Source organism: Channa argus, chromosome 14 (assembly GCF_033026475.1).
Source record: "Channa argus isolate prfri chromosome 14, Channa argus male v1.0, whole genome shotgun sequence".
NCBI classification, from domain to species: Eukaryota; Metazoa; Chordata; class Actinopteri; order Anabantiformes; family Channidae; genus Channa; species Channa argus.
The window spans coordinates 16704000-16718999 of NC_090210.1; the positions used below are offsets into that span (position 1 = coordinate 16704000).

General features: G+C 37.9%; 1 protein-coding gene and 1 long non-coding RNA gene across 6 annotated transcripts in view; one reads left to right on the forward strand and one right to left on the reverse strand.

Moving 5' to 3' along the window:
• Window positions 1–15000, forward strand: part of LOC137098192 (uncharacterized) — a 46251-nt gene that overhangs the window by 7809 nt on the left and 23442 nt on the right. The window lies entirely within an intron of this gene.
• pde1cb (phosphodiesterase 1C, calmodulin-dependent b) overlaps window positions 1–15000 on the reverse strand; it is an 89845-nt gene that overhangs the window by 5761 nt on the left and 69084 nt on the right. For all 4 annotated transcript variants that reach the window (XM_067474160.1, XM_067474157.1, XM_067474158.1 and 1 more), the window contains 10 exons: window positions 14652–14768; window positions 14011–14151; window positions 11410–11510; window positions 10381–10509; window positions 9779–9880; window positions 5692–5812; window positions 4354–4435; window positions 3610–3730; window positions 1848–2023; window positions 354–587 (listed from right to left, as the gene is read on the reverse strand). In XM_067474160.1, the coding sequence (XP_067330261.1) occupies window positions 354–587; window positions 1848–2023; window positions 3610–3730; window positions 4354–4435; window positions 5692–5812; window positions 9779–9880; window positions 10381–10509; window positions 11410–11510; window positions 14011–14151; window positions 14652–14768 (1324 nt within the window). The remainder of the gene's footprint in view (window positions 1–353; window positions 588–1847; window positions 2024–3609; window positions 3731–4353; window positions 4436–5691; window positions 5813–9778; window positions 9881–10380; window positions 10510–11409; window positions 11511–14010; window positions 14152–14651; window positions 14769–15000) is intronic.

A 15000-nucleotide genomic window follows, 5' to 3' on the forward strand; every position in this document is an offset into this window, starting at 1 on the left:
ATTGTTGGTTTTAGTCCCTGAATGGAAAATAATTTAAATAGTAATATTATAGAAAATGACTGACCATTGTAAGAAAAGAAAAAAACTCTTATAAAATATTCATTCATTTGTTGCAGTCTTCTTTGGTATTATTGTTGTTGTTTAAATGAGAAGTTAGGTAATATATTTCTAATATGACCAGTTTTAATTATCATGAACAGCGTTAAATGGACATAAGACAGCGGGTTTTCTGTAATAGTCAGTATTAGATCCATTGTCTTTCCACAGATCGACCAGACATAGTGGGGAAATAGTCTTATATCAAACTTTTCATAAACAGGCCATGCTTTGGGATTACACGTAAAGGGATGTACCATTCGGCAATGGAGGATTCCGGTTTGCGGTGCTCCCAGGCTGTGTTCCCTGTTCTGCATCAGCCGTGTTACCATCTGCTGGTCTGTTGACCTCTGCTGACTCAGACGGCTCCCCCTGCATTTTGTCCTCCTTTGGTTCAGACTTTTCTGATTGCGTTTGGACCTCCTGATGCTCCTTAGCTTCTTCCTGCTGGGCTCGTTCCTCTGCCTCTTTTTTAGCTCTCTCCTCCGCCTCTGAGGTCATATGGAGTGTAACGCTCAATTAGCATGCTCTTTTGCATTTATTCATAACTACATATTTGTTACTTTAAGTCAGTAAAGGTTTACTGCATTATTTTCATTGTTGCATTTCAGAATATGAAACATACAGTATGTCATATTTCTGTAGTAAGCGTGTTGTCTTAAATCTGTGTTTTTGGCAATTTAAGGTTAGTATGATAATTTTGATTAACTAAGTTCATATGGCTAACATGTTGCAAACACCTAACATATCTACAAGTAATATGTATATCCAGGAAATGTGGACAACATTATCCCTAATGTGGAGTCATGTTATTGGTCTCCACGAATACCAAATGTCGCCCTTTAACTGCTAAATGCTTGTTTATTTTTTTCTATCATGGCTCTAACATGACTGCTTGTACTGTGAATTTCCATATACGAAAACCTATTTTGGTTTGGCTGAAAATGCAAAAATCCCTCCCAGAGCTGAGGGGAACTGTCAATTCTCATTGGGTACATTTATACAATCAATGCCCATCACATACATACAGTTTAACCATTATACATTTTTAATATAAAGTAATTACTACAGTTTCAAAAAACTGAAACTGATATTTTAATACCATTTTTCACATTGTGGGAAATAAACTGGAATTAATGACTAGATTTAATCATTTATAAAATAATTATAATAATTTATAATTTTAACGGTTACATAAAAATCTTGGAGGTTGCCAGGCTGTGAAAAAATTTATTTGGCAGGTGTTTATATTTTCTCTTTGGTAAAAATGAATTAACTAATGAAGGCAATAATGTCCATTTATAGGCCACCAAGAATGAGAAATATCAATAATTCAATAATTATTATTCATTAATCTCTCCACTCTTCATGTCATTAAGTACAGCTTATGAATCCTATATAATGGCTGCCTTGTTAGAGTCATTAACTTTGTTAAATACAAATTAAACTAAACAACACATGTAATAAAAACTATGTTTTGTTGACCAGCAGGGGTGAATTTTACTTGATGAAAAACACAGATAGTTTCACTGAAACACACAAAATCCCACACAAATCCAGGTCAGTCAAAATCCCTGGCTGAGTGAGTTAAGAGCATTGCAGATGTTGAGAGCATTGCAGCTTTACAAGCCAATTTTCTGCATTCTGGTGGATCTCATTAACTGTGCGGACAGATTAGTTTTAACAGAGCTTTGGTGGTCCCTGAATCACCCCCACTTTATCAGTTTAAATGTAGTAGAGATGTACGGTACCTTTAGCAGCCTGTGCTTTCCACCGCTCTCTGTTCTGATAAACCTCTTCATTCCATAATGCCTTGAAGTTATTTATGTCCACTGTCAGCAAGGAGCTTTGGACAGACGAGCCGCTGTCAGACCCCATGCTCTTCATGTTTTGCCTCTTGGCTTCATCGGAGGTAATACTGTTCAGACTGGACAGAACAAAATGAGAGGGGGTTACTACGATAAACTTTACGCCATGGTAGCAGCATTATAATACAGTCAATAATAGTCTGCAGGAACATAAGAGTTAATAAATGTTATCATGTTGGGAAATCACTTTGGGAATTACTGATGTTCCTTTTCTTAGCTTGCTGCCTGAATTATTATATTAAGTTCTTTCTTTAATATGACTGCTATCAATACCCCAGCTTTGTGACAGTGTGACAGTAAACTGCTGGAGTACCTTAAAGGATTACCAAGCTTATTTTATTTCATCATGTGGGGGACATGAGTATCAGCTGCAAATTCAACAAGCTATTGATCCAGTAGTTATGGAGACATTCACAAATGTCAGCTTCATATTAACAGAAAGCATGTCAAAACATCACCAAGGTAATTAGGCACAGAGACTGAATCTCATTAATGTCTGTACAAAATTTCATTACAATCCATCCAAATGTTTTTGAGAAATATTTCAAACTAGACTAAAGAAACAATTCGACAGACTGACATTGTCATCCCCAGAGTCACACCACTGAGTTGGATTAAAAAAAACGTGCACTTTCAGATACATACACACTTAAAAAAAGAGAAGAAAAGCAGGTGGATAAAAAGAGGCAGACCGAGAAAGCAGACACAGTTACACATGATTGAAAGCAGCTATAAATGCAGTGAAGAAATAGTTCAAGGAAACCCATAAGCAGCCAGGTGTATACATAACAAGGAGGACTGAACAAGTGGTGACACTATCTGAGAGTTCCAGTCGGTTAGCTCCGACTGGAGGCCCACTGTGTGATGTTAATGACTGCTATTGACGACAACAGGGAGCTCGATATTGATGTGCAGGTGCAACGGAAGATACAGAACCAGACTCCCCAAGTACTGCTTTATTTTCTAACAAGTTCACTTTACAAGGCGTAAAGTTTGAGCAAATCAAAGAGATAAAGTTTTTATATGATATTTCCCTGGGTGGTTTAAATACTGATGGCACAAAAGTCAGTAGACTGTACTTATTTGGTTGCTTTCAAAGCCTTGTACATACCTGATTCAGTATGTGGCTGGAGGAAAAGTAATGATCCAATTAATTAAACCAGGGGAGAAGAAAATCACTTTTTTTGTATCTCAAGAGGCGATTGTGTCTGCCAACGTAGCACTGAAGCCCAGTCTTAATCAGGTGTGGTGAGGCAAACTTTGACTAGCATCTCTAAAGTGTCAATTTCAAGGTGCGTGGCTCTGCTTGATGAAAGGTGGAGACATTTCCACACACATAAATGCATTACTCATGGGAGACCCATCTGCGGTTCTAAATACCTCCATTAGATATGCTGTTATTGCACAGGAGCTGCTGAGGTTTAATCACATCAGTGAGCGTGTAGTTGCACAGTTAGGTGAAGGGTAGAAAACTATAAATTTTACATCCTTGATTAACTAGGCAGCTCGAATAAAATGTACCCAGATTTAAATGCAGTCACCCACTTCCATCTGCTCAGTGCTGCTGGTTTGCAGCATTTAAGAATCCAAGCTTTTCTCACAAACAATGTCCCATTTAAAAAAATTAAAAAGTAAAGATTCCCACCTTGATCGTCGAAAACCAGCAAAACCAGAATGGGAGGCCTCGTCAATAAGCGGGGTTATGATACGTTCCATCATGTCTGTCAGCACAGTGAAGGTAGGCACCACGATGAAGTCTATGAATCCTGGTGACGAGATCAGAATGTCAATGCACACAGGCTTTAAGAATCTAGATGTTGTCAATCACTGAGTGAGGTTATCATTCAACTGAGGCTCTAAAGACGTACTTTGACTGGGGATTTCCGTGCCTTTCCAAATTGTATTTGAGAGGGTTTGAAAACAAACTTAACAATTTGAATAAAATGAGGATTTTTTTTGTTTTCCTTTTATGTATTCATTACAGTCACATTCTTTAGCTGCTAAAAACCTACAAAGAGAAACTCTGAGTTGAGAAAAATGCTGATAAGCTATCTATAGTTGTTTATAACTGTTGTGCCCTGGATGTTGTCTTTCAGGCTTACAGTATTACATACACAAAGCTAAAAATGGTCCTACTTACTCTTTTTTTCCATGTACAAAACACATTTACTATGTATTGTTATGATTTTTTCCCAATAATAAACTGCACTCTTGCCTATTACTCAAAGATATAATAAGGCAGTAAGGCCTTTTAAATTGTTTGCCATATAAATACTTTGCAAAAGAAAATGCTACTTTTTAAAAATAAAATCTAATTCTAGTCTAATTGGACCACTCTATCCACTAAGGCAGTAAAGCAGGTGGTGTTTATGAGACTGGAGCCACTTACCAATCTGAGACTGTGCCACCATTGTGGACTTTCGATCGCAAAGTGGAGAAAATGGCAGCCCAAGCTCTGCTTCTTTGTCCCCCTGCAAATACAATGGCTTTAGTCACCACCATTTAGTCTAATGTTCCCCAACCTTTCAATCATACACACACAATACACTTACAGCACATGCACACACCACCGCCACATGTCTATCACCAGGCTTTGGATTTGTTTGGCCCTCGTCTTAAGTGTTTTTGGGCCACAAATGTTTTTAATTTTCTCTACTGATTTGTCACAGGCAAATGGGATGTGGAATTGTTAGGCCACGTCCTTTGGAGATGCTATTTATCGGCAACTCATATGCCGAGAGACAAAGGCCTTTTGAAAGCAGCCACAATAACAACAGCACTGATAATGAGAACAATACGGATTAATAATGGAAGAGATGAAAGCAATGCGGCACCAGTTAATCATGTGTTCCTATTGTTGACATTTACAAATACACTACACACTATACAATGTTCTACATTTTAATCTTCTGCTTGTCATATTATCATGTTTAAAAATAGCAAAGCGCCGAGCATTAACAATTATATTTTTGAATCTGACTAAATGATGATGTACATTGCTTGGGAGAGTAGATTTGTGAAAGAGAATCACATTAGAATAATTATTCACTAATGCCATTATTTTATACTTGGTGTTACACTGCTACCGTGTGAAATAAGCCTGACTTATTTAGAAATCATTTGTTGACATCTAGTCAGAACACAGTACAGTTCTAAAGATGCTAAAAGACAATAGAAGAGTGCTAGTTAGAGAAAAAAGTAGTCAATGACAGCTGCAACAAGTGTATTTTAAAAGTCCAAAACTTTTTAACCAGTATTTAGTCTTTCTGATTCCATTAAGGCAAACCTATTCTTCCTGTTATATTCCCCAAAGGCCAAATAGTGGTTCTAAATCTTGCAGTATAATAGTTCCCAAAATAAAGAAGAAAAAATGCAGAAGATAATAAGAGTGACTGAGTCCATTAATATTAATTTAGTTGTGTAAGTTGGGCCCATAATGTCAGACTGTGAAAACCCCAGCTTTATACCACAAAGATGTTTTATATATCTAGTCTACTTCCATTGTCAGTGTGTGTAAAATTGTGATGCAGTGTTGCTGCATTAGCTGGAACTACTGTGTGAAATGTAGAGATGTTCGATCAAATGTAAATTTTATATGTGGCCAGATGTAAAGCATGCCATGCTGTTTCTGTATGCATCTGAACTTGACATTCTCAAACCACTCACATGTCACACTGAAACTGCCAGCCATGCATTTTTCTGTGACCTTCCAAGTGCAACCACTCACCTGTCTGAAGAACTCCTCTAAAAGGGAGGTGGTCCAACGGTGGTGGATGTCCCAGCTTTTGGCTGGATGGCTGATGTCTGCCGTATGCAGCAGCAGGGACAAGGCTTTGGCTTTGTCAATGCTAAAAAAAAGGAAGTAAATACACCATTTAAAAATAACATCATCATCTATTCATTAGGTCTGTTGTTCTAAATGGTTCTAAGTGGCTGTTGATTTCCTTTTTTCTTCTTGTTTAAATTGAATCTCATTAGACTTATATTGTTTTGAAAAGAAAGCAAATGTCTACAAGTTGATTTTAAAAAAGTACTTCTTTACAAAAATCCAAGTTCTTTTACTGTGATACACCTAGTCATCACTGGAGCAGCCTGTTTTTGTTTTCTTTAGTCCATGTCATAGCGAAAACGACATTCTAGATAAATCTGAAACACGGGTACTGGAAAAACTCTAAATGAGGGGAAGGATATAAGAAATTGCTCAAGGCAAAGATGCTTTTTATTTAAAAATCTGTCTACAGCAATTTGTCCAAAAAGAAAATTAGAGAAATAATTTTTCTCTCTGTATTTGCTTCTAAGTTGTTTTATGTATGTAATATTTATAGTGATAGTGATGACAGTTTAATAAAATATTCGCTCATGCTCGTGTTTATTGTATTAAGGAGCTGGAATTACCCTTTTTTATAAATACTGTGTATTTCAAACATTTCTGCTTGCAAATGTGTCAGCGAGACTGGCTGAACATTTAGTTGCCTGGAAGATCTCCCATGTCTTAGTACTGTCCTAGTATTCAATCTGGGTAATCGCCAAGTAAGCCCATGTGTAAATTGAGCAGCAAATTGTTTGTAGGATTTAGTGTGAGTGAGTGGAGTTTTTGTGTGATGTCGCGCCTTCTGCACGCTCTGGCCAGACACCACACCTCACAGAAATCAAGCAGACTTTCTCCCCACATGTCTGACACAGACAATTTCCTGGTGTTCTAACAAAGTCTGGACCTGATTCTATGTTTATTCCCCTGAGTTCACAAGTGAAAACGGCTTCCATCTAATTATTCATACGTCCCTAATCTGAAAAATGACCGTAATAGGAATCAATGTCTCTGTCTAATTACTCGACTCCATGTACACCCAGGTAGGTATTACCACAATTGTTTTACCTCGGGTTCCTCAGGTCACACACGTATGTCACACACAATTTTCTATTAATTCTCGAATGTGGAAATAAAGAAAGTATATACATCTATTAGCATGTGGAAACACAGCCGCATTTGGATTTGATTATGACATGCATCACAACATTTACTTCTATCCAGAGTTGCTTTCTTTTTTCACCACGATCTTGAATTGATGATAGGAGAATTGACCCACTAGTTAAGTCTTCTCCAGCAATTGAAAATTGTCTCATGTCTCAGGCTTTCTGAACCGCTCTTTCATAATTACAGCTCAATGAATCTTGGCATTGTTATCTTGAAACACTGTATTCCTGTGCCATCAGGGAAAAGAAAAAGGCATTGATGGAAAAGCCAGGTCATTAGAGTTAGAGTTGAATATCTTGTTGCAAGCTGAGAACTATTAATTACAATTATGCAGTAATTGTCCAATGGAAGGCTCTTAGCTATATTTGCTTGGATAAATCTAGGTGTTAACATCTTTTGACCAGGCAGTGTTCATGTACCTGAACCCCAAAACAGAGAAATGTCCACATCCAACATCCTTCCATCATAGTGTCGCCATCAGGTTAATCAGTTTTCTACACTGGAATACTGTGAAGCACTTCATCTCATCTCATCAGACAGAGTTGGTGCCTGAGATATCATCTGATAACCTTATCAAAATATCATGTTTAATGAACTGATGCATGAATGGGCAGACATACTCTAATCCAATATGGAAAATAGTTACAGAAATGAAAACACACACGCATACACACAGCACAAGGTTAAACAGAGGTGAGAAAGACTTGCTCAAATTTCCTTCCCTTCCATTTGTGGCAGATTGGATCTTAAAGTGCACTCGAAGCAGGCCTGGAGCAGACTGGTTTAAATTACTTCACATTAAAGTCTATTCAGCACTGCAGCTTCCTGCAGACTGCAATTTCTCATTTATGTGTTCATGTAGATGTGTGTGTAGTTTTACTGTAGCATGATGATTACATTAGACTATTTCTGAGATATAGTCACAGACATAGGACGCATAATATTGTTGATTCCCCCATACATCCATACCACTGCTTTCTGTGCAGTTTTATAATCATCATCAATTATCACAGTGAAAAAGAAAAAAAATACCCTGAAGGTCAACAGGTTTCTTATAACCTGTTGTCAATATTGCAGCTATAGCAGTGAGTCATCCAGCATTCGATAGTTAGTTCTCCTTTAATAGCTGCCAAACGGCAGCTCTGCTTGATCAGCAGGTTTTAGTTACTGTAGGGGGTGCTGTGGTCAAAATGATTGAAATTTAAATTCTGGCTTCAGGAATAATACGAAAGACCAAACTTTAGCTAAAGTTAGTTTATGGAGAAAGTCTATGTGTTTTGTACAGGTATGAAATAAGACCATAATGAGTATGTTAACTATCAAAAAATCTACAGATTACTTAGTCTTTTGATCACTAGATTGTTAAAGGATTGTGGAAAATGTGTGCTCTAATATATCTCCCTATTTGTTTAGGCGTATTTTATATTTTTGGGTGTATCTGCATAAAACTGAATATTTATTACAACTTTGTGTACATGTCATTACAATTTTTCTGTCAGGACCCAAAAGTATGTGCTGTGACAGAAATATGTCACAGAGATATATATGACATATATGTCTATATATATATGTCCCTGGGCAAGACACTGAACCCCTAACAGCCCATTCCCATCCCCAGCAGTGCAGTGCTGTTCCAAGCCTGGTAGAAAGTGGGGAGGGTTGTGTCAGGAAGGGCATCCGGCGTAAAAACTGTGCAAATCAACATGCGGACAAAGATCCATTCTGGCGACCCTGAACTCACGGGATAAGCCGAAAGAACAAAAAATAAAAAAATAAAAATAAGGCAGGGCCTCGCAAACTTACACAGACTCACCTCACCCAATTGACTGAAACACCTGACTATAATTTCCCCAGAGAATTAACAGATACTAGAGTTTCACATCATTTTGCCACAGATTAATACAGTATGTAAGTAAGTAACATGTAAGATTACCTTCAAAATAAATATGTATAATTATTATTGTCTCATTTGTTTAGTTTTAGTTATGTTAATCACATTTGGGGCCATATTTATACAAAAACAGAGACAATGATAAATGCTTCACAAACTGCTGATCACTGCTGTATGTTAAGCTTTTCTCATTATTTCAGACTCATAATGGTCGAGAACACTTTAAAAACAGCAACTCCTGCTTCATTTGTGATCCTCCCTACACTGTCTACACTGGACCAAAAGTCTGATTTTCTCAGTAAAATATAAAAAGATTTCCCAATACTCGGACACTGACTGTAATAGGTGAGGACATCTTTGTAGAAGCTGTTTCAGGGTATCCCATTTTTTATGCACGTTAAATAATAAAAGCAACAGAACGGAGGAGCTAGTCAAGACCATGATGCATTGTTTATGAAGGTCTGGTGTTTTCTGCCTGGTCATTATAGCCGTGGCATAACTACAGTATGTCCAGAAACCTGCAGGCAATATTTATAGTGCCGACTGCTTCCTCTGCAGTGTGCTAATAAATCCTGTGTGCCTCTGCCATAACTCTGCAGTTGCAGCACAGATACACTTAGTGTTGGTGCCTGTGAGCGCCCGTAGTCATACCCTACTGTGTACCTATACTGTTTAATACATGCCATTTGATTCTATTGGCAACAAAATACTTGTTCCATTTGTATTTTTCATCCCAAGTCAACAACAACCAAACAAAAGAAATCATCCCTTGTTTGTTTCAGTCAGTTTGATTTAGAACATGAATGTTTGTTGCAAATCTCAATGTGTACCCTTCAGGGCATTGTAAATTGTGCTGTGGTGAGCAGCTAAAGCACTGATGGCAGGGGTAGTGAAGATGTAAATTGCTGGGTGAGGGCACAGAGCGTAAACAGCGGCGGGGCAACTGACCCCTCAGGTTGTTGTAAGAAGTTCTTCATGGCCTTAACCTGCTGGAAGTGACAAGACATATCAGTGGCCAGCACCATCTCCACCACCAGAGCCCGCAGCTCTCTGGAAGAAAACAAAAGAGGGGGAAAGGAAAGGAAAACATGAGCCATGTGCTGTATAATGAACTGTCAAACTCCCAGGTAATAAAAGCCGACTCATTTCGGAACTCGCTAAAGTAAATGAAGGCAGCCAACACAGATTTCGAGAGCTATTTATAATATATGCTTTGACAATTCCAGGCTTATACCAGGAGAAGTCGGATTGGAGCTGTCTCCTTTAATGTATTATCACTCAAAACAGTTCCATTTAGTAGAAAGTTGCTGGACCTTGAAGATAATCCAACCTTTCTGATTTCCACTGCACTGAGCACTGTTGTTTATCTTAGATCCTAATAATATATAATAGGAGAAGTTCACATTGTGTGTTTTATTGTGAGACTGTTTGGTTGACCTGCTCAGGATCTTATCTGTTATTTACAACCTCTGAGGCCGACATCCCTTTGCTGTCACTCCTCTCTTTCGTCTTTTTGCCCATTTTTCTCTTATTGTCTGAGTATCTCTGACCTCCAGTCGTCCTTGGAGAGGTTATAGAGGATGTTCATCTCATCGTCCTCCTGCAGTAGGCGGTATGCTGCACTGACATGGTGACTCTCCAACACGGAGCGGTCATTATACAGGATAGCGGTGTCTGACCTGTCAGGTAAAGAGAAAGCAAAGCAGTAGTCTATCTGTGTTAATTTAACAACTTAAAGAGCAAAAATAGACCCATAGATGATGCTATTTGTTTCATTTATCATTAAAATGTGTCAATAAATACAGTTTTATGTCTGCATGTACAGCAGCAAACCATCACTGAATAGGGTGCTGGGCTGAGAGGTTGCAATAAAGTTCTTGTTGCAGTCTGGTTAACTAGCAGACTAAATATAAAACATGGGAAAAGAGATCTATAATTTTTACAAAAAATGTTTCAATTCCTGTTTAATTTCCAGGATTGGGCTGTGCCTGGGGATGGCTGTCTCAACAAAATAACTGATGTTTGCTGTGAGTTGTTTTGTATTTATTGTAAGGGCATAAGAGTAGTACTTTATGGAGTAAAAAGAAACAAAGACTAAAAAACAAGGAAACTGGGGGAAGAAGGCCAGGAGTAGTTATTTATTACTGTACTTCGATTATACTTAATATATACTGTATAAAACATAATTCCTAGTGCAGCAGATGTATGAAATAGTCTTTGCGACTTCACTACCTAAAATGCATCATGTATAATTTAAAAGATTTAAAAAATAAAACAACACATCTAATTTTATGAACAATGGACACATAAACTTAAAAATTATGAAAGCAGTGTTTTTCAATTAATTAATTTCAATTAATTAAAATAGTTTAAGTACTCATTGATGAACATATCAAAGACTGAGTCTTATATAGTAAACAGATTTTTCTTAGGAGCATGGAGTTTTTAGTTTGTCTTGTTCTAGTGTTATTACTGCACTTCAAGCGATCTCGGTTTGAGTGTACAGCCCCCCTTACTGTAAATGGAAGAATTGATCGGGTGGCTCAATGCCATGCATTTTTGGTTTTATGATCCATTACCTTGTCTGAATGTGGAAGTTGTTTGTGGTCCCCGTGTGTTCGTAGTCGTGCACTGCTGCCGCAAAGATCATGGCAAAGATCTCCAGCTCAGTCAACCAGTGCTGTAGGCCAGGGAAGAGCACAGGAGAGTGGATGAGGGAAAAGGTTTGACATGAGGAAGCAGTATCAGGTGAAGGTGGGAGGAGGAGGAGGAAAATAGCAAGAGGGAAGGCAGCGAGATGGAAAATACACAGGAAAGGAGGATGAGAAAGTAATGAACACAAGAGAAAAGAACGCACAGAAATTAGACAAGAGAAATGAGAAGCCAGTGAATGGAAAAGGGGAATGCAGGGAATGGTACATCATGTCATAAAGATGCAGAGGAGAAATAAAATATGCAGAGAGGAGAATTTGGCATGAGGAATATATTACCGTCAAGGGTGAAAGGAAACAAATAAGGAGGAGGAGATAGAGGAAAGGTCAGAACAGCAAAAAGGAAACTTTAGATAAGACAAGCTCTATTGAGAACCACATTTTAAACTGTCACTTTAACAATCCTTCTTTCTTTCCTCTTAGACAGTGTCTCGGTCTATTTAGTCTATTTACTATCATGTAGGACAAACATATTTTTACTTCAAAAATGTCTTAAGTAATTATTAAAGTTAACGTGAGCAGCCAGCCAGCGTAACGTAGCTTACCTTAGCACAAAGACAGGACGGTAAAACAGGAAGGTAAATCTAAGCTAGCTAGCTGCTCGTAGCATATAATCACCCATAAAACCATAGCATGTAATTTTTACACTTCATTTTTGTTGAGTTGGATTAAACACAGTTTGTTTTGGGTTTGGATTTATTAACTGTTTGTATATGTTGCCAGTCTTTATCCTTAGTTCAGAGACAAGAAGCTATAAGCTTATCCTTGTTAGAACTTATATACTGCACATACGTAAGAGTGGCATCGATTTCTGCAAAAATAGGCATACTTCACTAAATGTATTCTTTGGTGAATTAAAAGTAATTATGTAAACACCTGCAAATTGCTACCATAGCTAAAAATATATAAATCAAATGCAAAAGTGCTTAATATATTGCTTATGTTTAATCTGTGTGTATGTGCAGCATCCTCACACCTGCGAGTGGGTATTTTCTTCTGATAAGTGCACTCATGTACACAGGGATTTAACTCAGGAAGTCAGAGAGCATTAGGCAGGGCACGAAGGTATGGGGGAGGTTAGCAAGATGCCTGATTCATCCCTCAGTATATTTCGTCATGCACCTGCTTTATGAATGACCTGTTGATTGTTGATTTAATGGAGTCTGGAGGGCCTGTGAAATGATAGATGCTGTGCTCTCGCTCTCCCTTGTGGTTCTAGCAGTAATATGGTTTGCTGTGCAAAGCACTGCCCAAACAAGCACAACACGTCGAGATGTCGACCTGTCGACCTGTCGACCTGTCGCAGCCACCTTATTAAGGTGATTAAATAAAAACACTGGGAGCGGAGGTGGCTGGCTGGCTGGTTGGCTGGTGGGGGCTTTAACCTCAGGAAGTCTAGTCTTTTTTCACTATTAGAATGACTGCAGGAACAGAAATGCCCTAAAGTCAATCCAGATGAAAGTAGTGAAGTATGGGTCAACAGATTGAAAAAGAAAAAAAAAAAAAGACTAACTTAGAGGCAAGTAAATACACTGTTACTCAAAATATGACAATTCTGTTCAATAATATCAACAACTTGTTTTAATACAACCACCAACACTACTGCTACGACTACTCCTCCTATCGATAATGTTGTTTTTGCCATTATTGGGGAAACATTATGTTCAGCATTTTTGCTCAGCAAATTCTGAGAATTTTCTCTGGTAAAATTATTGGTAAAAACTGAATAACATGTACAAGTAAAATCTACCGTTTATTTGGCTACCATAATTACTCAATTACAAATTACAACTGTGACGATATGATAATTTTGATTTTAAAGGTAACACACATGCAAAATACTATTCATCTAACTTTGTTTTGCAGGTAGAAGCATGAGTCTAACAGAATTACCCTTCAACATATTTTGAACCCTGTGAGGGTGAGAACTCGCTCAAACCATCCACTACACTGGCAACTGTGTCCTCCCTCTTACTGAAATCTCACTGTGCTCTTACACATTCATGTCTGTTCACTCTCAAACGCTGACATGCAAATGAAGGAGCCCTTGAAATCTGGTTTGTGCACTTTGGCGTGAATATACTTCCATAAACATAAAACAAGGTAAAGAGAAGGGGAAGAATCAACATATTTGCCCAGGCAGACCTGCAGTATTAGTTTTGGCACATATTCTGATAATTGTGGGCCATTGTTTTTAAACCTGCCCTGAACGAGACTGAAAGGTCTGATAGGATTAAAGGGTTATTTTGCTCAGGTGATGAAGGGGAAAACTGGTCCTGGTGGTCTTGATGAGAGCCACAACCAAGATCATGTTAGTCTACCCATAAAGTTGTTATTTAAAAAATGATGATCCAGTTTTTAACCACGTAGCTAAGATCTGCCCAATTTTACACAGTAACATTCAACTCAGTGAGCTTCCTTTGTTGGAACATAATCAACATGTTCAAATTATGTCCATGCTGTACTCACCACCATGCCAGTCTTGAGTAGCAAATAGTGTACAGTCTGTGTGACATCAGCAGCATGAATCAGGTTGTGGTAGGGGTTCTTATGTTTGCTGTATCCTACTTCCAGGGCCTCTACGAATGACACCACCGTAGAAATTGGGATCTGACAGCAGGGAGAGCAACAACAGAGTTAAAACACTGCAGACAAATAGGCAACTCCTACAAGCTGTTTGGTGATTTGAATCATGAGCGCATACAATCTAAATGCATACAGAGTCTCCTCAGCATCTGAAATTGATGTCATAAAATCATGGATCGTGAATCATTTAAGCGACTGCGACTACAATTACATATTCATATCAGCTTCTTTGCACATGCCGTTTACTCTCAGTTGCTGTCACTTGAAGTGAAATCTCCTAAGCTATAAGATGCTGAGGAAAATGAGATGCAAAGGGGATGAAGTATATCCAACCCCCTCATAAAAAATACGTTAATCATAATCGAAGTCTTGAGACAGAGAGAAGTGACTGTACTCACTTACATCAATTTAGGCATGTGGAGATTCCTATTCGCTGTGGTGAATATTTTTAGTTGCCACTTACACTAGTGAGTTAAGCAAAAGTACAGCAGGGACAATGATTTGTTGTATCCTTTTGACTTTACCTTGAAACGGCTAATGAGGTCGTATCTTGTGAGCAACTCGTAGAATATGAATTTAAGGGCGTGATCCCCGCTGGCCTCATTTAGAGCAAACACGTCAAAAGACCACTTGTCAACATTCTGTGTTGGAAACAGAAAACACAAATAATGACAAGCTTTCCTTCAATTGATATATCATTAATTAATATTTTTCTCCAGATGAGAAAAATATTCCTCATGAGATGTCAGTTTGATTTTGGATTTGGTCTGTATGTGTTATTGTCTTTCCATAATTATGATTCTCTGTGACACCCTTGATCTAAACCTGCAAAAAATAATATTCAGTTTCCTTATTTTATTTATCCCTTTTAAT